Raw genomic sequence first — 22,304 nt, forward strand, 5'->3', positions numbered from 1 at the left:
GGTGAAGACTGGCACAAGTTGTTTAAAGGGAAACAGTAAAAATTTCCCAGGGTTTATTCCTCGCTTAAAGACAATTTGAGAAATAAAGCAATTATGTTTTTAAAGGGCATATACTGAATAATATAACATTATTCCCATTCAGTGCAGCCTTAATTTTAAAGTGATTCATTATCCAGTTCTATCCTGCAATATCCTGGTCAGGATGCTAAAGAAAAAAATTCTGCCACCACTTGGATGCCTATGACTTTATCACCAAACTTAGTAAAATGTGACTGTGTGTACATATGAAAAAAGGAGAGGAGCAGGGAGATGTAGGATGAGGAATTCAATTCACTGAGTTCTAAAAATACTAGTATAGATTTGCTCATTAATACAGCAAATTTTTAATGCAGGGAAAATTGAAGGGAATCCACCAAGAGCTGAACTTGATGAGGATACTCAAACACCCTTGGAGAGTTTCACCAGAACAGCATCTGGAGGTGCATTTGTGATTTCAAATGTTTCAACACTTCCCTTGCCTGACCTGTACCCACCAAGTCAAATCACAGACCTTGAGGCTACACCTGATGGAGATGAGATCAATCTAACATGGACAGCACCAGGAGACAATTTTGATGTTGGAAAAGGTAAGCATGAAGTGACATGTGGTGTTAAAAGTGAAAGATGCTTATTGCAAAAACAAGGTATAAGAGTAGGTGGGAGGAGAACAATTTTTAATTAACTGCTCAGTGGAGTATTATTTTATAATCTGATATTTTCAAATCAATCAAACATGACATTTTAACCTGGTCCTACTTTTCAAACAAAGAAGATAGCATTTAGCAGTTTAAAAATCAGAATTGAGCTTCCATTGAAAAATTAGTGAGGCTTTGGCTATGAGTATAAGCTTTGCATAACTAAACATTTTTTAGGAGAATGGATAAAAAGGAATTTAACATGATATTTTCTAGTTTCTAAACTATGTGTAATTTTTTTCTTAGTTCAACAGTACATCATAAGAATAAGTGATAATATCCTGGATCTAAGAGACAACTTTGATAATGCTCTCCAAGTAAACACTACTGATCTGTTACCAAATGAGGCCAACTCCAAAGAAACTTTTGCATTTAAACCAGGAAATATCTCAGAAGAAAATGCAACTCACATATTTATTGCCATTCAAAGCGTGGATAAAAGCAATTTAACCTCAAAACTCTCCAACATTGCACAAGTAGCTTTGTTTATTCCTCAAGCAGAATCTGATCCTGATGAAAGTCATCCTAACTCGGGAATTAATATTTCTTCTTTGGTGTTGTTAGTGGTTGGGTCTGTGGTAATTATTAGTATTATTTTAGGTGCCATTATTTGTATTGTAAATAAGAAAAAAAATTCAAGAAGACCTAGAACAGGATTTTAAAAAACATTAACAAGAAACTGAAGGATATTTCTGAATTTTTAAATTCATTCTGTATGACCATAAAATCATAAAAATAATTTTAAGAGTTCTAGAAGGGATATTTTGATTAAATATGAATATCCAGGGGTACTTGGAAAATTATGTCACTATTAAAGTTCAAACTTTTTATTTATTCATTATTTGTCATAAAAATGATAAATAAAATGTTTTTTCATATTGATACCTGATATTCATGTTGATTATTTAATACAAAAGTTTTTTTAGAATGATAATTCAAATTCCATCAAGAAGTTAAAATTATCTATTTCAGTAGTCAAAATAAAGTGTAAGAGAGCAAATAAATAATATTTGAGAAAAAATAAATTTGGTCTTAGTACTTTTAAGTATAAATTGATATTACTGCTTTCACCTAAAGTCTCTACTTATATACTAATATATACAGCATGAATAAGTTCATGTGTACTGTAATTCATTGACATGGAAGATACTAGCAAAAAACGTCAACTACCATCTGTCAGACTAAAGTTTTTCCTTATTTCAGCTCAATATAATCATATATATACATATATACGTATATATACATATATATATCTCTTTTCACTTAAAAAGCCATACCTACCTGTGTACTTTTTCTTTTATTAAAGGAATGAATTATTGAAGCTACTATATATTGTTCTTGTTTTCAGATTAAGAAATAAAACTAACAATTTTTAAATCTAATATTTTATTTTATTTTTATTTTTTTTTTAGTTTTTTTTTTAATCTAATATTTTAATTACTACTCAAAACTATAGCCTAAATCTCACAACCATAATGATACATGAAATCAATTAAATTGGGCAGCCCCAGTGGCACAGCGGTTTGGCGCCGCCTGCAGCCTGGGGTGTGATCCTGGAGACCCGGGATCGGGTCCCGCGTCGGGCTTCCTGCATGGAGCCTGCTTCTCCCTCCGCCTGTGTCTCTGCCTCTCTCTTCGCTCTCTCTGAATGAATGAATAAAATCTTTAAAAAAGAAGAAAGAAAGAAGAAGGAAGGAAGAAGAAAGAAAGAAAGAAAGAAGAAAGGAAGGAAGGAAGGAAGGAAGGAAGGAAGGAAGGAAGGAAGGAAGAAAGAAAGAAAGAAAGAAAGAAAGAAAGAAAGAAAGAAAGAAAGAAAGAAAGAAAGAAAGAAAGACCAGAGACCCTAATGATGCAAATAAAATGGGACATAAAGCACCTAATCCTTGAACAGAAATCCTTTCAGCACAGTGGAAAGCCACAGTTACATGCTTTATGGAGAAAATGTAGGAAAGGGGTAAGTATAAGACATCTGGCCTTTTACCAAGAAAGGAATTAAAGCCTGAAATTCTATGTTGGCAACAGAAATAATGCATGAGAGCCAGACATTCCCTGTGTCCTTTCTGCTCACCCTGTTGCTCTAGAAGCAAAACCCACCAACCAGGTTATTATCCTCCCTGATGCTCAGATGGGTCTCAGTAGTGGGTTCTCAGGACAGACTTCCAGGTCAGACCCTAGTTTAGTTTAGTTTAGTTTTTGTTTTTAAGATTTATTTATTCATGAGAGACACACACACACAGAGGGGAAGAGACACAGGCAGAGAGAGAAGCAGACTCCATACAGGGAGCCCAGTGTGGGACTCTATCCTAGGTCTCCAGGATTGTGCCCTGGGCTGAAGGCAGACGATCAACCTCTGAGCCACCCACACATCCCCTAGTTTAGTTTTGTGTCCAGATATGCCTCAGTAGCTAATTGTTGAATTAGTAAGAATCAGAAGAATAACTGAATGGCTACATTGTTATAGTCAGTACAGACCATATAATTCAAAGGGTCTAATGCAAAAGAGAAAATGAGGGATCCCTGTTCAAAAATTCAAAAGAATTTCAAGATGGCAATGGCAAAGCATTGAACAAGACCTGTTCTTTGTACAGATGCACAGGTTTCATGCCCTTGAAGCCAATCCTGGCTGTAGTCTAGAATAAACTGGTGATAGGATATATAACATGGGCTTTCTATTATGGCCACATGCCATCATTCAAAGTCTAAGAGTTGATCTAGTTAATCACCCAAAAAAAGTACCAGGTTTGGAAAAAGAACATAAAGTCCATCACTTCTTGCAGGGAATCTAGCTACAGAAAATGAATTTAGGGATGGCTGGGTGGCTCAGTGGTTGAGCATCTGCCTTCAGCTCAGAGCATGATCCTGGGGTCCTGGGATGGAGTCCCACATCAGGCTCCCATGGGGACCCTGCTTCTCCCTCTGCCTATGTCTCTGCCTCTCTCTGTGTGTCTCTCATGAATAAATAAATATATATTTTTTAAAAAGGCAGAAAATAGGGCAGCCCGGGTGGTTCAGTGGTTTAGCACTGCCTTCAGCCTAGGGCCTGATCCTAGGGACCTGGGATCGAGTCCCACGTCAGGCTCCTGGCATGAAGCCTGCTTCTCCATCTACCTGTGTCTCTGCCGCGCTCTCTCTCTCTCTCTCTCTCTCTCTCTCTCTCTCTCTCTCTCTCCGTGTGTGTCTCTCATTAATAAATAAATAAAATCTTAAAAAAAAAAGACAGACAGAAAATAAATCTAGATTGTCCTAGTAAAGGAAAAGAGGCAGCCCTAGGTGGAGAAGGATAATCCCTGCACCAACCTTACAGAATCAAATGGCTGTAGGATTCTTAAATAGAACAAAGGCTCACAGAAGTAGCTACCCAACTGGCTGCTGTCCCTAGAGGCAGGGAGTGGACAGTGTCACAAGCAGAATGCCTGCTGGCAGGGGTCTACCCAACTTGTTATACTGAGAGGTGGTATACATTCATAGTCATAAGTGATCAACCAGGAAGCTCAGAGGTAGTCATTACGGGTAACAACATAAAGTTACAAATAACCTACAAATAAGGGCAATTGTGGTAAAGAAAAAAATGGGTTGTAAGTAAACAGGGAAAGTATGTATACATACATAATCCTTTCAAGAATCTTGATTGTGAAATAGAGCATAGAGAAGTAGAAATTGGAAGAGATAATGTGTGGCTAAGAGACGCTTGATTTGTGGAACAAGGAACTGCTATATTTTATTATCAGTACTACAGAAGTATTTGAAATTTTAGGCTTTGTATATATAAGCTATAAAAATTTTTTAACTTTTTAAGTCTTTGGAGACAGACTTTGGTATGGAATTGAACTGGGGGGTTACCTATATAGGCTGTTTGGGTGGCTCAGACAGTTAAATGTCTGCCTTCAGCTTAGGTCATGATCTTGGAAACCTGGGCTCAAGTCCCACATCAGGCTCCCTGCTCAGCAGGGAGTCTGCTTCTCCCTCTCCCTCTCCTTCTCCCTCTGTCTCTCTCTCCCTCTCTCCTAAATAAATAAATAAATAAAATCTTTAAAAAGACCTGAACTATGGTTAAGCCTTAGTTTTCTCTTTTGTAAAAACCAAATACTAGTACCCACCTCCAAGTGCTCTGTGAAAACCACTAAAAGATAGGAGGTGATTGGCCCCATTCCTGCACATAGTTAGTGCCCAATTATGACAGCTTTTATATTAAGAAGGTTTGTACTGCTGTATCCCAAACTCGGGGATCCTAGCACTGAGAGCCACTTGTCCAACATTTAGTCAGTTTAGCAAGCTCCTAATATTTACCATCATTCTGCAGCTAGGTGCTGTGCAAAAGTGGTGAATGGAAAAGATACTCTCAGTCCTCATGGAGGTTACAGCCTAGCAGGAAAGCTTGATATTAAGCAAACCACAAGATATAAATAATTACACATTTTCAAAGTGGTCTGAAGCATAATTATGTTACTGAATGAAATTCACCAAGCCCATCACAAATAAGATCCTAACCCATTCACCCCTCTGACCCTCCATTCATATTCAGGTTTCCTAGGAGCACTGTTTCTTCCCTTTGTATGGGACCTTTGCTATTGAAACAGGATAAAACTTAGTACTCACCCAGATTCTATTTTCTTGAAATCAATTATGAAAGCCCAAATCTGAGAACAAAGTGTACCCAGATTCTAAGAATGAGTTAATCTATGTATCCCAGATTTCAAGCCAGCCACAACTCCTTATAGTAAGGGAGAGGTCCTGGGTCAACCAAGTGATGACTAGGTTTAATTTACTTGGGATCTCCCATGCCAAGAAATTGTGTAGAGAGAAGAGCCTTACACGATCCACCTAAGAACTTGCTCGAGATCAACTTTTGAGCACCCATCACTCTGAGTGACATCTGAAACAACACAATAGCAAGACAGGATCAAGACACTGGCCTCTCCTATTTCTCCTGCCCAAGACTCAAGTAGAATATAACCAAGGAAAAGGGTGAAACAGCTAATTAAGACTGAGTGCATATACCCCCTTCTCCTACTATTTCAAGTCACTAAAGACAAGTCTAAGTTAGAAGAGAAAGAAAAAAGCTTCAGCTTAAATAAAATATACAAGTTTTAATATGAACAGGATTTGGGTCTTAACCATAAAACTAGAACTGTTTAAATAACCAAAATTGATAATACTAATGGAATGGGGCTATAATGTCAGTAAGAGAACTTCCCACCCAGAGAGATAGGGGATCTCAATAGAATACAGCTCATTAGAGTACTGGGAAAACATCATTTTTTCATGCTGATACCCCAATGAGTTGCTCACTAAATGGATTTCACAATAATTGATCACATTCAACAATATGAATAAATTTATGATGACAAACCAGCTGATACACAGACCCAATCCCTAGAAAATAAACTTCTACTATCTTTCCATTTTACTCCCTCTTGTAGAAAACACCTGTGTTTACCTCCCCATCCAGGCAAAGGTCCAGACATTTTCCATGTTGGACTTCTTGGCAAGTTTTTGTCTTCATCTCCAGTCAGCCCTCCTACTATCACCCTTTACTTCTGGTGTCCAGCATGGCTTCTTCTTTTAGATTAGTCCCATTTCCCTCACTTTCTGTCTTCTGTTTCCACAGAATCCTAAACCTTATCTGGGACCACCACATACACAACTCTAAAGGGATCCATTCAAATCAAAGCTCACTTGCATGGCACTCCTGGAGTTTCACAAAACATGGTCTCTATATCCTCATGTGGTAGTCCTACCTTTAGAGCTGACATGTAAAAAAATAAGTATTCTTTGTAAACAATTTTATATTGCTCCATAAACCAGGAAGTTGTCTTAAAGCCTTAGCACCTATAATAACATTTTCATAAAACACCTGTTCAAATAATATTTGTTATAAATTAATTATTTGACTTATACCAGAGTCCTGCTTTCTTTAATGATTTATGTGACGATCAACACATTAGTTCCTGATGGGTCTGACCCCATGAGGAACGTAAGCAAAGTACCTCACATTGTGTGTCCTGCTATTTGTTGTCATATGGTTGTCAAAAAATAAGGGACTGGCTTTTACATGAAGTTTTAGAGGTATGTGAGAAACTGAAAAGTGGGAGTTTGATGGCATGAGCCTAGAGCTATCACTCCTTCCATAACTTGAAGCTCTGGCTAAGTGTAGAACTAACAACTATGAAAATATTTTACTTTTCTCTAAATAGGCACGATGCCTCAAAAGTATTTAGAAACTTAATCAGCTAGCTTCCTTCCTTCCTTCATTGCTTTCCAGATTCCAGAGAGCCTAATGTCAGGGAATACTACTATTGAGAAAAGTCCTTCTGAGTTTCCTGTTCTACCTGCACCTTCTGCACCATCACCATGAATATCGCACATGAACACACACAAACAATTTTGAGCCAACCTGAAGAATGTGGGTAGTTTAGAGAATTATTTGGATATAAATTTATCAATTTTGGTCAGGAAACAAAATAATTCTATAAAACTGAACTTATTTTCTTCACCCATACCTCCTTCTAAGTTCTTATGTCAATGAGAGAAAAATATCGTACTGCCAAGGCATTAAAATCAGAGACCAGGAGACCATCCTCTGACCCTCCAATTTCCTCACACTTTATATCCAATTAGTCAATGAGTCTTATCAGTAACATCTCCTTTACCTTTATCACTCTCTGCCTCACCTTCAGTGAGGCTGCCTTAGTTCAGTGCCCATCATCATCTCCTAGATAAAGATGGTTCCCACCTGATCTCTCTGTCTTCAATATACCCACCCAACATATCTACTACATTGCCCTCAAAGAAACCAGAGTGGGACTAAACTAGCTCCTGAACGGCTTTCACAATAAAGTCTAAATGCCATGAAAGCAGAGACTATGCCTGTTTATACATCCTTTTTGCCAAGCAGCTAGCACAAAGGTACCACAATATTTGTCAAATTAATGAGTACTAGGCCTCAATCACTTGGCTCTGGACTCTACTTCCCTATCTCTTATTGCACCATACCCATTGGTCTTACAGCTTCAATCAGTCAAAGACTTTTAGGTTTCCCACAAGTCTACACTGTTCTACATCTCTAGGTCTTTCTCAAGGCCACCTCACTCCCCTCACTCTTCTCCACTTCTAACCCCGTCATTTTCATTCTCCCCTGTGTGCCTTCTGGCCACATGCTCCTCTTTGAAAATTCTAGTCCTAATGCCTCTCCTGGCTGCCTTCCCAACTCTCACAGAGAATGGAACACTCTTTTTGCACCCTACTTTCTATTCTTCATATACTATTCTAACTCCCAAATGCATTCATTGATGACTTGACAGAAGCCCTCCTTTAGCCCCCTCAACTATACTGTGAGTTCTCTTGAGAACAGGACTGTGTCCTGGGGAAAAAAAATAAAAGAAGAAAGAGGGAAGGGTAAGGCACTGGATATTCAAATGCACATACAAATACAGAAACTTGGAGGCTCAGTGATTGAGCATCTGCCTTCTGCTCAGATCATGATCCCACGGTCCTGGGATCAAGTCCCACATCAGGCTCCCTACAGGGAGCCTGCTTCTCCCTCTGCCTATGTCTCTGCCTCTCTTTGTGTGTCTCTCATGAATAAATAAAATATTTTTTAAAAAATACAGAAACTTTCCCATTCCCTTTTCTTACCCTTCATATCCATCTGTTACCAAGTCCTGTCAATTATGAATATCACAAAAAGCCTTCCACCTGTCTCTATCCCTTAGTTCATGCTCCCAGCATCTGTCACCTGGATTCTTATACAACAATTTTCCATTTTGTCCTGCCCAAAAGCATCCAGTCATGTTGGTAGTAAGGGGAACATGGACAAAATACAGTCCAAACTTAGCTCCAAGATCAAGGTTGAAGGAACAATATTTGACCATATGTCTGCCCAGAGAGAGCAGACAAATTCGATAAATTCTAATTCATAGAAGTTGTTTTCTAATTCACACAAGACATATGGGCTACCAATGTGGCCGTGTTTCCAACCATTCTTGATCCTGTGATTAGAGTCTTTCTAAAGTACAAATATGATCCTGTCACTCTTCTTTGCTCTTGGTGTAAAGTTCAAGCCCCATGATATGAATGAATGCCTTCCATGTTCCACCTCCAATTTACCACTCCCCTCTCAGGTCTCACACCTTCTCACATTGTATTTACTGGGCTCCATCCACCCTTTCTCAATATGTTGCAGGATCTCATCGCCAGGCTATGAAGTGTTTTTCATTATCCTAAAAGTCTCCTCTCCATCACCTCTTCATTTCCATCCTGTAGTAACAAGGATAACTCATGCTCATACCTTGTGTCCTAGACTTGGTGTCACTCCCCTGGAAGCAGTCCCTAACTTCTTCAATCCCTCTTCTGACTGGGTTCAGTGTCCCCCCCCCCCATCTTTTCATTCTCACCCTTGGCATAATACTTAATCCTCTGTGTTTTAATTGACAATTTACTTATCTCTCTTTCCCTCCAGAAGATGAGCTCTTAAGGGAGGAGACAATCTCTTATCACCAATATATCCCCCAATGACTACTGCCATGCTCAATAAATGAAAGCACAGGAGTGCCAGGGTGGCTCAGTCCGTTAAGCTTTAGACTCTGGATATGGGCTCAGGTCATGATCTCAGGGTTGTGAGATCAAGCCCTGCATCAGGCTCTGTGCTAGAATTCGTTCTCCCTCTCCCTCTGCCCACCCCCCACCACCATGCATGTGTTCTATCTCTCTCAAAAAAACAAAACAAAAACAAAAACAAAAACAAACCATAGAATTTGTCTTTTCTAGAAAACCAGTTGGAATAAATCCATCCCAAAGCTAACAAAAGGGCCACAAAAGAAAACTAGTCACAACCTTACTATATGGGCTTAAGCTACTGGAAGACAATATTATACCCTTAGACAGGAATATTGAGTTTCCCAACTAACAAGGGGAAAGTATCTTGAACTATATCCTTATTGTTACTGCAATAACAAATTTTAGTTTAGCATTTCCTCTTAAGTAATTTCCCAACTAGACTTAAACTTCTATTTAGGTTGATTCAAATTGTATATGAATTTACTTCTGCCTCATCCTCCAATCCTAATCTCTTCTGTAACCATGTTTACATTTGTTCAGGACTTTACTTTAATCCTCTAAATCCATTTAAAAGATATGAAAGCCAGACACATTCAAAAGCAACTAAAAACTTACTTCACACTTGAGAAATGCAGTCCCTCCTACCCTGCTGTTTTAGCCTGTCATTCTCCCTATACTTCTACATAAATAACAACACTGATCCACTTGGCTGCCTGAATTCAAACCCAGAAATCATTTTTTTTCCTTTGAAAATCCTGATTTTTCATTGCTGACTCCTTTTAACATCTCTGTTTAAATATTTCTATAGCTGGGCCTTCTCTGTCAACCTAGTTGTAAGCAGCAACTTTGTCACCATCATCTTTCATTACAAATTTCTCTGTATAGCTTTTAACACTAGTTGGTATATTTTAATGTTCAATGGAACATTAGAATATTTGTTGTTCATCTTCCCCAATGGAAGATAAGAGCAGTGATCTGTTGATTTTGCTCACATCATGAACTGTAACTGGACCTTGTTCATAACAAATTCTCAGTAATTAACTATTAAATGAATGTAGAGACAAGGGAAGAATGAACTGGTTATTTTACATATCTTCTCTTTTATGAGGACATAAAATCAGGCAAAGGAGGATTATTTTAAATATTTATGTTATATAATATCCTGTCTATACCTTTTCCCATTCATTCCCATTCCCAAGAAGTATTGGCTTCTGTCATTTAAAGGATGAATTTTCATAAACACATCCATGTAATCAAAACCAATATAAAGAAAAGACCAAAAAAAAAAAAAAAAGAAAAGACCATTACCAGCATCCCAAATGCCCCCTTTCCATTTTTCATATTATCTTCCCCAAAGGTAAACATTATTTTGACTTCTAACCACATAAATTGTTTTGATCTGTTTATATAGTTTTTTTTAATTATAGTTGACCTATGCACTTTACATAAGTAGAATCATATTGTACACTTTTTCTTGTTACTACTTTTACTGAAATATTTGTCTGAGATCACCCACATTGTTGTGTATAGCTGTACTTTGTTGATTCTACTGCAATATAATGCAAGCTTTTTAAATTCAACTCTGTATCATTAATATATTGAATCACACTTAAAATTAATTAAGATATTAATTAATTAAATTAATATATTGAATCAAATTAAAAATTAATTTTTAATGATCATATAAAAATTTATACAAGGAAATCTAGAATCTTTTCCATTTTCACTCTTTAGAACATTCTTATAGCAAAATTTTAAATTATACCTTTAACCAGTTTGTTAGGAAGAATTTCTAAAAGTGAATTTACAGAGACAAGGCCTTTTTTTCAGGTTTTTTTGATTCATATTGGTAACTTACTCAGAAGAAAAAGTATTAGCAACTCTTTTTCTCTAAGATTTATTGATTTATTTATTTGAGAGAGAGAGAGAGAGAATGAATGGGGAGGGGCAGAGGGAGAGAGAATCGCAAGCATACTCCATGTTGAGCACAGAGCCATAATCCAGGCTCTATCTCAAGACCCTGAAGGATCATGATCCAAGCTGAAACCAGGAGCAGATGCTTAACTGACTATGCCACCCAAGCACCCCATAACTCTTTTAGTTATCAAATACATATGGCAGTATTTGCCTCCCCAAACATTCACCAAAAGTAGATATACTGTCTTTTTAAAATTTTTGTCAGTTGAAAAAAATGTATTTCATTAACTCATTTTTACAAGTGTAGTTTCTTTTTCTTGTTTATTAGTTGGACAAAATTTAATCTTTGGCCTATCTGAGTTTCCTATGACTGATTCTATCTTGATAATTTTATTTATCTAGTAAAACTGCCGATTTTATTGAGTTGTTTTAATGGATTAGTGGAATTTCATGGTTTTAACTTGCATTCTCTTAATGACCAATTCATTTACATTTTAAAATGGAACTGCAACATTTTAAAATTCTGCTCTGAATCTGACATTAATTTATGAGATTGGTTTAGATCTTATTTATATAATTAGAAATGCTTTGTGTACATAAGAAATTCATTCTGTAATCAATTTTATCTCTCAAATTTTCATGCAGAACATAGAAAATCAAATATGTATTAGAGAGGCTTCTGGTTGCAAATTGTGTCATTTTCATTGCCCTCAATCAACTTCATCAAAAGGACTATACAAACATTTCGTGGCCATAGTTTCCAAAACTGTGAGTTACACTGAAAAGTAAGATCTCATAGGGGACTGTGGTAAGAAAAGGAATGAATATCAATAAATGTCAATAAAGGGATAAATAAAAAATGAGGAGGGTTTTAGAGCATAGGTCTGGGAAATGGAAGGATATATAATATCATAGAGTTAAACTATTAGAATATTTTCCTTAAAAAAAAAAAGAATATTTTCCTAGAGTCAAGAAAAAAAGAAAGTATGTTACAATTAATACTGTTGCTATTTAAATTAGTCTTTAAAAATCTAGCTTTATTTACAGAATAACATTGAACAAAGAGGTAGGATTCTATTCAGCAAAATAAAAGATACTATTTTTAAAGTCTATTATTACATTTCACATTAAGGAGAGAAAATGGGTTTCAATGAGAACATATTTACTAAAAATGAGAGTTTTAAAGTTCTGAAATGTATTACTTAAAGATCTTATGCAGAATTTTCTTGAGTTGTGATTGGAAAATTGTGTTAGAGGTGACTTAAATGTTATTCAAGTTTAAGTAGAAGCTGAAGTCACTTCTAGGAGAGATTTACAAGTACAAATTTTCATTTTGCAGGTGAAAAACAATCTTGACATTACTTTTGTTTAGGATAAGTGCTACTGGCAAAGTTGCTTTTCTTAAGAGTTTATGTGCAAATAAATGTTTATGAATCAATAAGTTAATAAAAACCACTGATCATCCATTCAGTGGACATTTAGTTATTTGCACTTATTTGTAATCAAAAGATATGGACTTAAATCTTAGCATCAATTCTTTTTCTAAAATTTTTTTAAAGATTTTATTTATTTATTCATGAGAGAGAGAGAGAGAGAGATTGGCAGAGACATAGGCAGAGGGAGAAGCAGGCTCCATAGAGGAAGCCCGATGCGGGACTCGATTCCAAGTCTCCAGGATCCGGCCCTGGGCGGAAGGCGGCACCAAACCGCCGAGCTACCCGGGCTGCCTAGCATCAATTCTTATTAACTATATGCAAGCTTTCTTTATTAACTTTATGCTAGCTTTCTTTGTAAATGTGTAAGGGAAGAAAAAAACACTCCACAGTATTTTAAAGATGTAATATAGATAATATATGCAAATTCCTGGTATAGGACCCAATAACTAGTAGATATTCAACAAAATAAGTTGTACTTACCAGTTTTCTTAACTGTAAAATCATGATAATAATACATATCTTCCAGAGTTATGAAGGGAAAGAAAAGTAAAATACCAATTATAATATATAAGCTCTTATCAAAATGCATGGCATGTAGAAGGAACTCATTCTTCCATTCTCTCCTGATTTCCTATCATTTCATTTCCATAACAAAAATGTTTACTAAGCATTATGATGTGTACTAGATGCTGAGCAGTGAAGGTAAACAAGACAAATGTGATCCCTGCCCTCATAGAATTTATAATCTTACATTGAGAGGAAGACAGATTAATCAGTTAATTACAAATGAATGGTAAGAGGAAGTGAAGAAGAAAGCCTCTACTATCAATTCAGCTTTTAGCTCTGCCAATGCAGTACTTGCCACTGGGAATACAAATGTTATGCTTGCTTTCATTTATTTTGAAAAATTAATTAAGAAAGCCTATCTATGGTGTGTTCCCAAGTATCTCATTGAGGTCCTGACCATTCCTCAGAATCACCTGTCATTTGGGTTCTATTGTCCTGTGTAGTTTTTATCCTTAATGGCTCAGAAAGAGATAAATGTCTGTCAATGAATATTTTGCTGTAGCAACATCCACATTTTTAAAATATGAATGATAAATAGTTCTTTACTATAGTTCAAGTAGAGGGTAGCATTAACATTCTTGGCAACAGAATGTGACTCACTGATAGGGAACTGTTAATAAATTCTTTGCATTGTGATCACCATAAAAAAATCTCTTATAGGTTCATATAGGTGTAAAGTAGCTATTTACTTGCAGGATGGGATTTTGGGATTACTGTTTAAGCTCACCTACCATGTAAATCTCCCCTATGACTTATGTTGGACTTCCTCTTCGCTCCTACCTTATCTACTTCCTAACACTAAACTCATTTTTTAGGTTCAATTCAATATGACAAGTATAAATAGAGTGCCTACTGTATGCATGTCTTTGGAAATTTAACAGTTTAAATGTTTCTTGTGTGACAGCAAAGTTCTTAGCCCTCTCATATTAGTCTATGAGCATAAACTTAACATAATTTATTAGAGTTCTCCCTCTTGGATGAACTATTTAATTGGCAAGCTTTAATGACCAAAGAAGGAGAATGATCACTCCATAATTGGGTGTGATATGGTAAAGTAGAGGGCTGGCAGGCAGTTGAGGAAAAGGGTTCCCTCAGGTAGGGGACACTATAAAAGATGTTGAATGGGAGAGTGCTGACAGAGGTTTGGCAGTGTCAGTGCACTAAACCAAGGAGGGTGATTTAAGCAGAAAAGAAAAGTCTGGCCAGGATAGGAATGACTGAATCCCAGGGAATTTGGCAGTACACAGAGGGGTAATGATTCTTTTGAGTTTTATTCTATTTCAAATCTTTAATAACAAAAAGTAATATAACATCATGAAAGAACATCTTAGAAACTGTAAAAGAAAAAGACCAGGGAATGTCTAAGTTCCCAGTGATTTACTCCTTAACCATGTTGATACCACTCGCTTTGAGATATCATTGCTCCCCTTGCTTTATTCACAACTCTAACAGGTAGCCTAAATAGGTGATGTAGGGCCTTGCCTCCCTTCCCTTGGTATACACCTAACTCTGTGTATACATGAGTATACATGACTGGCATGTCACAGAACTCTTACACCCTGACAAAAGTGATTGGTTCAGAAGTTGGGCACATGACCTAAGCCAATGCAACCAGATCCCTCACCAGGCTTGTTTAAGCTGAGGTAGGAGAATAACTGCTTTTTCCTCAAGTAGTGAAGCTGGAACAATGTAAGCATGGAACTACCTGGTTTCCTGACTTGTGGAGAAAGTCAGTCTGGGGGATAGATACTGATCCAATGACAGAAACAAATGTGAGAAAGAGAGAGTGATGATTTCTGTTCATCCTTGACTTCATAGATCAAATATTTCTCTAGTAATGTAGCAATAAGCTTGGTAAGTCCAAAGAACTGAAGCCAAGTGCACGAGAGGACAGTGAAACATACGAGGTTGGAGATCTCAACAATAAAGAAATTTTGTGTAGCTTAATAGATCTCAATACCAACTTAATATGAAAATCATTTGGAATGTTTCTAAAACCATCACTATGGATTTTCATTTGTAGTAATGGTGGATTTGGTAATTAAAGCAATTTTCCCCAATTCTTTTCAATATTCTATTAGAGATTCTAGCAGTACAATAAGATAGGAAAAGAAATCACAGTAATCTAGATTGGAAAAGAAAAAAAAACTCTCCTTGTTTGCAAACATAAACATCTATGTAGAAACCCAACTGAGTCTACAAAACAGCTACTAAAAGTAATATGTGCAGTTTGCAAGGTTGCAGTATACAAGAACAATCCACAAAATGTCAATTGCTAAACACTGGGAAGAAATTTGGAAATTGAAATTTTATAAAAATATAATTTAGACTAAATTCTAAATTTTCAACTTAAAAATATGGACTAGAGATAATATGATAGTTATAAAAAATGCTCGTTGCAAACTATAGAACATTGTTGAGAGAAACTAATATCTAAATAATGAAGAGATACAATCACATTCATGAGCCAAAGGGCAATATTGTTAAATGGCCATTTTTCCCAAAATTGATCTATAAATTTGACAAAATCCCAATCAAAAGCTCAGCAGGTTTTTTGGTAGAAAGTAAGAAGATAATTCTAACATTTATATTGATTTATATGGAAATCCCAAGGAACTGAACAATCAAAAATTTTCTGAAAAAGAACAAACTTTGAGGGCTTACACATCTGATTTCAAGACTTACTATAAAACCACAGTACACTGAAAATCATGACATTGATGAAAACTTGAAGAAGACGCAAATAAATGGAAAAATATCCATGCTCATGGATTGGAAGAATTAATAGAGTTAAAATATCCAAAGCAATTAAATACAATCCATATCAAAATTCCAATGTCATTTTCCACAGAAATAGAAAAACAATCTTAAAATTTGTTGTGGAGCCACAAAAGACCCTGAATAGCTAGCTAAAGCAATCTTGAAAAAGGTCAAATCTGGAGATATTACATATCCTGACTTAAAACTATAACAAAGGGTTATACTTACCAAAACAGTATGGTATTGGATAAAAACAGACACATACGGGCAGCCCGGGTGGCTCAGCGGTTTAGCACTGCCTTCAGCCCAGGGTGTGATCCTGGAGTCCCACGTCAGGCTCCTTGCATGGAGCCTGCCTCTCCCTCTGCCTGTGTCTCTGCCTCTGTGTCTCTCATGAATAAATAAAATTTTTAAAATATCTTTTCTAATTTTCATTTTTACAGTTACATGGTATCCTATCATTGTATTTATTTTTGTATATATATAAATTTTTCTTTCAATCTTTCAATTTTCGGATGCTGTTTCTTCTAACAAACAGACCAAAGTACACCCAGAATCTACTGTATAGTTCTGTCCTCTTCACCTGTCTGATCATATTCTCTCTTCTTTTTCTTTTTTTTTTTTTTGATCTTTAAAATTTTTATCTTTACAGTTATGTTCTATCCTTTCAGTATATTTAATTTTACTTTTGTGTGTGTGTATATGTGTGTGTGTGTGTGTGTTTCTTTCTTTACAATTTTGAAATCTAGTTTTCTAATGAATAGACCAAAATACACACAGGATCCAGTATATTTCTCTGTTCTGCTCACTGGTCTGTTTATATTCTTTTTTTTTTTTTCGGTTTTGGGTCTCTTCTGATTTGTTCAATGTATATTTCTCTGGGGTATCTGTTGCCATTTTAGTATTTTGTTCTTTTGTTCATCTACTCTTCTCTGGACAGAATGACAAGACAGAAAAACTCACCTCAAAAAAGAAAACAAGAGGCAGTATTGACTGCCAGGGACCCAATCAATATGGATATAAATAAGATGTCAGACCTAGAGTTCAGAATGATGATTATGAAGATACTAGCTGGGCTTAAAAATATATATATAGAAGACAATAGAGAATCTGTTTCTGGAGAACTAAAAGAACTAAAATCTAAAAAGTTGAAACAAAAAAGCTATAACTGAGATGCAATAAAAAATGGAGGTTTAGGTCCCTGGGTTGTTCAGTCAGTTCAGCATCCGCCTTTGCTCAGGTCATGATCCTAGGGTTCTATCAAGTCCCACATCGGGCTCCCTGCTCAGCAAGGAGTCTGCTTCTCCCTCTGCCCTTCTCCTCTGCTCATGATCTCTCTCTCTCTCTCTCTCTCTCTCTCTCTCTCTCTCTCTCTCTCTCACACACACACACACACACACACACACACTCTATTAAATAAGTAAAATCTTTTTAAAAATGAAGGCTTTAAGTTTGAGGATAAATGAGGCAGAAGAGAGATTTACTGATATAGAAGACAAAATGATAGAGAATAAAGAAGCTGAAAAAAAGATAAACAAGTATGAGATCACAAGGGGAGAATTTGAGAGATAAGTGATACCATAAAGCAAAACAATATTAGAATAATTGGGATCCCAAAAGAGGAGAAAGAGAGAGACAAATTGGGAAAAAAAAAAGGTATATTGAAGCAAATTATAACAGAGAACTTCCCTAGTCTGGGAAAGGATGCAGGCATTCAAGTCCAGGAAGCACAGAGAACCCCCCTTCAAAATCAATAAAAATAGGTCAACACCTCGAGAGGTCAACACTTCTACCCCCTACAAGGGTAGAAACATTACTCACAGCAGACCTATCCACAGAGACCTGGCAGGCCAGAAAGGACCATGATATGTTCATGATGCTAAATGAAAAAAATATTCAGAAAAAAAAAAAAGAAAAAATATTCAGCCAAGAATACTCTATCTACATAGGCTCTTATTCAAAATAGGAGAGAAAAAAGCTTCCAGGACAAACAGAAACTAAGAGAATTTATGATCACTAAACCAGCCCTGTAAGAAATATTAAAAGGGATCCTTTAATTGGAGAGCCCAAAAGTAACATAGAGCAGAAAGGAACAGAGACAATATACAGGAACAGTGACTTTACAGGTAATAAATGGCACTAAACTCATATCTTTCAATAGTATTCTGATTGTAAATGGGCTAAATGCTCCAATCAAAAGACAAAGGTTATCAGATTGGATAAAAAGTAGACTCCTCAATACGCTGTCTGCAAGAGACTCATTTTAGACCCAAAGACACCCACAGACTTTTTTTTTTCTTAAGATTGCATTTATTTATTCATGAGAAACACACAGAGAGAGAGGCAGAGACATAGGTAGAGGGAGAAGCAGGCTCCCCATGGGGAGCTGGATGTGGAACTCGACCCCAGAATTCCAGGATCATGGCCTGAGCTGAAGGCAGACACTCAACTGCTGAGCCCCCCAGGCGTCCCAAAATCTAATTTTTCTGATATAAGGATTGCCACCTCAGCTTTCTTTTGACATTCATTAGCATGATAAGTGTTTTTACAACCCCTTACTTTAAAAACTGGAAGTGTCGGGATGACTTCAATTCTCCCAAATTGATCTATAGATTCAATGCAAAGTTAAAATTTGTAGCAGGTTTGTAGATATGACAAGTTGACTCTCAAATTTATATGAAAAGAAATGACCTATAGTAGCTGAAACAATGTTGAAAAAGTCAAAGTTAGAGAACTTAGACTACCAGATTTTAGGACTTAATAGAAAGTCAAAGTAATCAAAATTATATAGGGTTGTATATATTTTGGTATATGGTATAAGAAAAAAATATAGACCTATGAAACAAATTAAGAGTTCAAAAGTAAACCCACACTTATACTGACTTTTGACAAAAATGCCAAGATAAACCAGTTGGAAAAGAGAGTCTTTTCTTCTATACCTGAAACTAATATTACACTGTATATTAACTAACTGGAATTTAAATAAAATTTTAATTAAAAAAAGAAATGTAAAAATCTTAATGCTAAAGTATGTGTATTTAAAAATAAAGGTATGTATAGAAGGAAAAAAATAGTCTATTCAACAAATGATACTGAAGTAGCTGAATATCCATATGAAAGCAAAATGAAACTTGCCTCTTACCTCATGCCATACAAAAGAATTCTCTCCAAATGATCATATACCTAAATACAGAATCTAAAATTTTAAAACTTCTGGAAAAAAACTGGAAAAAGTCTTCATGATCTTAAGAAAGGTAAATGTTTTAGATAGACATAAAAATTAGATTGACTGAAGTTCACCAAAATTAAAACCTTCTGTTCATTATTAAAAATGAAAATTAGAGGCACCTGGGTGGCTCAGTTGATTAAGTATCTATCTGTCTTTGGCTCAGGTCATGATCCTAGGGCCCTGGGATCAAACCCCAAGCCAGGCACCCTGCTCAGAAGGGAGTCTGCTTCTTCCTCTCCCACTCCCCCTACTTGTGCTTTCTCTCTGTCAAATAAATAAAAATGTTTAAAGTGAAAATTATATGTATTATGTGTAAAATAACATATATGTATTATATATTAATTATATATTATATTAATATGTTAATAATTATATATAAAACATATACATATATTCATAACACATGACTAAAGATTTGTTTTTAGAACATATAAGTAACTCAATGATGACAATACAATTAAAAATGGAGAAAATATTTTAAATTTTTTTTTTATTTATTTATGATAGTCACAGAGAGAGAGAGAGAGAGAGGCAGAGACACCGGCAGAAGGAGAATCAGGTTCCATGCACCGGGAGCCCGACGCGGGATTCGATCCCGGGTCTCCAGGATCGTGCCCTGGGCCAAAGGCAGGCGCCAAACCGCTGCGCCACCCAGGGATCCCTGAAGAAAATATTTTAAAAGGAACTTCATAAGATATACAAATAGTTAATAAGCAAATGAAAAGATGCTCAAAACAATTTGTCATCTGAGAGATGCAAATTAAACCAGACTGTGATACTAGTATATAGCAATTATAATGGCTCAAATTTTAAAAACCAGATATACCAAAAGTGGACAAGGATATGGATCAACTAGAACTCTCATATATTTATCATAGAAATGTAAAATAGTAAAACTACTTTGGAAGACAATTTGGTAGTTTCTTAAAAAGTTATATATACACTTACTATTCTGCCTTGTAATTCCACTCCTAGAATGACCTGAATAAAATAAACACATATGTCCACTCAGACAGTTCTATGCAAATGTTTATGAGAGCTTTATTCATAAATAAACCAAAAACAAACAAATAATAACCAATAAAGGAGGGGGAAAACAAAGGTTCATCAACTGGTAAGTGGATAAGCAAATTGTAATGTGTTTATGCAGTAGAATACTATCAGCAATAAATAGTAATGAACTACTGATACATGCAACAATATGATGAATCTCAAAAGCATTATGCTAAATAAAAGCCAGGCACCACAAAACACATAAGGTACTGTTCCATTTATATGAAATTCTAGTAAGTATAAACTAATCTGTAATGGCATAAATTAAATTAGTGGTTGCCTGGGGATGAAGATGGGGGAAGAAGACTCATTAAAAAAAGATATGAAAACTACAGCTGACCCTTGAACAATGAAGGGGTAAAGGGTATTGACCTCTTATACAATCAAATCCACATTTAACTTTTGACTTCCCTAAAGCTTAATTACTAATAGCCTATCATTGACTGGAAGCTTTACTTATAAATAGTTGATTAACACATACTTTATGTTTACCGTATTCTTACAATAAACGAAAAATATTAGAAAATCATACTGAAAAGAAAATACATTTATAGTATTTATCAATACTGAAAGTTTATGTTGTATGTTTACAAGAATAATCATCTGTCTGCCAGTACCTACATCAATATTGTTTTTATGATACAAAGCAGTGTAGATGTTATACATATTACTAACAAGAGACATCAAAAATGAAACTATACTGTGAAAAATTCACATTTTTTATGGGTATAATGATTCATGAATTGATAACAAAGCAGCAGACTGCCTTTATGACAGTCTATGTAATCTGATTGCTTGACAGTAGCCCAGTTTATACAGTAATGAAAGCCTATATATACTAAGGAAAATTTTTATGGCACACAGTATTATCACAATCATATTCATAATACTGTACTGGAAAATGTCACATCTTCTTTTTCCTCACCGGGTCATTTTATTTTTTTATTTTTTATTTTTTTAATTTTTAATTTTTTTTTTTAAGAGAGAACACAAGCAGGAGAGGGGCCTCTGGGGGAGGGGGGAGAGAATCCCAACAAGACTCCACACCTAGTGGAGTGTGCAGTCTGATATGGGGCTAAATTGATCCCAAGATCATGACCTGAGTTGAAATCAAAGGTTGACACTTAATCAACTGAGACACCCAGGCATCTCATTTTATTTTTTTATTTACTTATAATTAACATGCAGTTATATTAGTTTCAGGTGTACAACGTTTGATTCAACAATTCTGTATATTACTCAGTGCTGATCATAAGTACAGTCACCATCTGTTACCATACATTATTACAGTATTAATATTTTCTCTATGGTATATATGGCATATATATGGTATATATGGCACCACTTCTTCTTAATCTGTTCATCTATTGATGGACACAGGAGTTGTTTCCATATCTTGGGTATGGTAAATAGTGATGCAATAAATATGCAAAAAAAAGGTATATATATCTTTTTGAATTAGTATTTTCATTTTCTTTGAGTAAATATCCAGTAGCAAAATTACCAGATCTATGGTATTTCTATTTTTAATTTTTTAAGGAACTTCATATTCCTTTTGAGAGTGGCCACACTGACTTACATTCCCACCAATAGTGTGTGATGCTTTCTCCACATCCTCACCAACACTTTGTTTTTTTCTTATCTTTTTCAAACTAGTCATTCTACCAGTGTGAAGTGATATTGTGGTTTTGATCTGCATTTCCCTGAGGATTACTGATGTTGAATATTGTTTCATGAGTCTGTTGGTTATCTATATGTCATCTTTGGGAAAATGTCTATTCAAGTCCTCTGCCCATTTTTAACTGTACTGTTTGGTTTTTCGGTATTGAGTTGTAGAAGTTCTTTATATATTTTGGATATTAGGCCTGCTTCAGATATATGATTTGCAAATATCATTTCCTATTAACCAGGTATATTGCCTTTTGTTTTGTTGATGATTTACTTTGTTATGAAAAATCTCTTTATTTTGGCATAGCGCCAACAGTTTATTTTTGCTTTTGTTTCCCTCAGCTAAGGAGATACATCCATAAATATGTTGCTAGCAGTGATGTC

At 35.6% G+C, this 22,304-nt stretch overlaps 1 protein-coding gene across 1 annotated transcript in view; it reads left to right on the forward strand.

Moving 5' to 3' along the window:
* The window catches only part of CLCA4 (chloride channel accessory 4), a 30,200-nt gene extending 23,111 nt beyond the window's left edge, over nt 1-7,089 (forward strand). The window contains 3 exon segments of the mRNA XM_055340639.1: nt 393-626; nt 981-1,351; nt 6,997-7,089. Of these exon segments, the coding sequence (XP_055196614.1) occupies nt 393-626; nt 981-1,351; nt 6,997-7,089 (698 nt within the window).
* Nucleotides 7,090-22,304: the final 15,215 nt, after the last annotated feature.

The sequence above is a fragment of the Nyctereutes procyonoides genome, unplaced genomic scaffold (genome assembly GCF_905146905.1).
Source record: "Nyctereutes procyonoides isolate TBG_1078 unplaced genomic scaffold, NYPRO_anot_genome, whole genome shotgun sequence".
Lineage (NCBI taxonomy): Eukaryota > Metazoa > Chordata > Mammalia > Carnivora > Canidae > Nyctereutes > Nyctereutes procyonoides.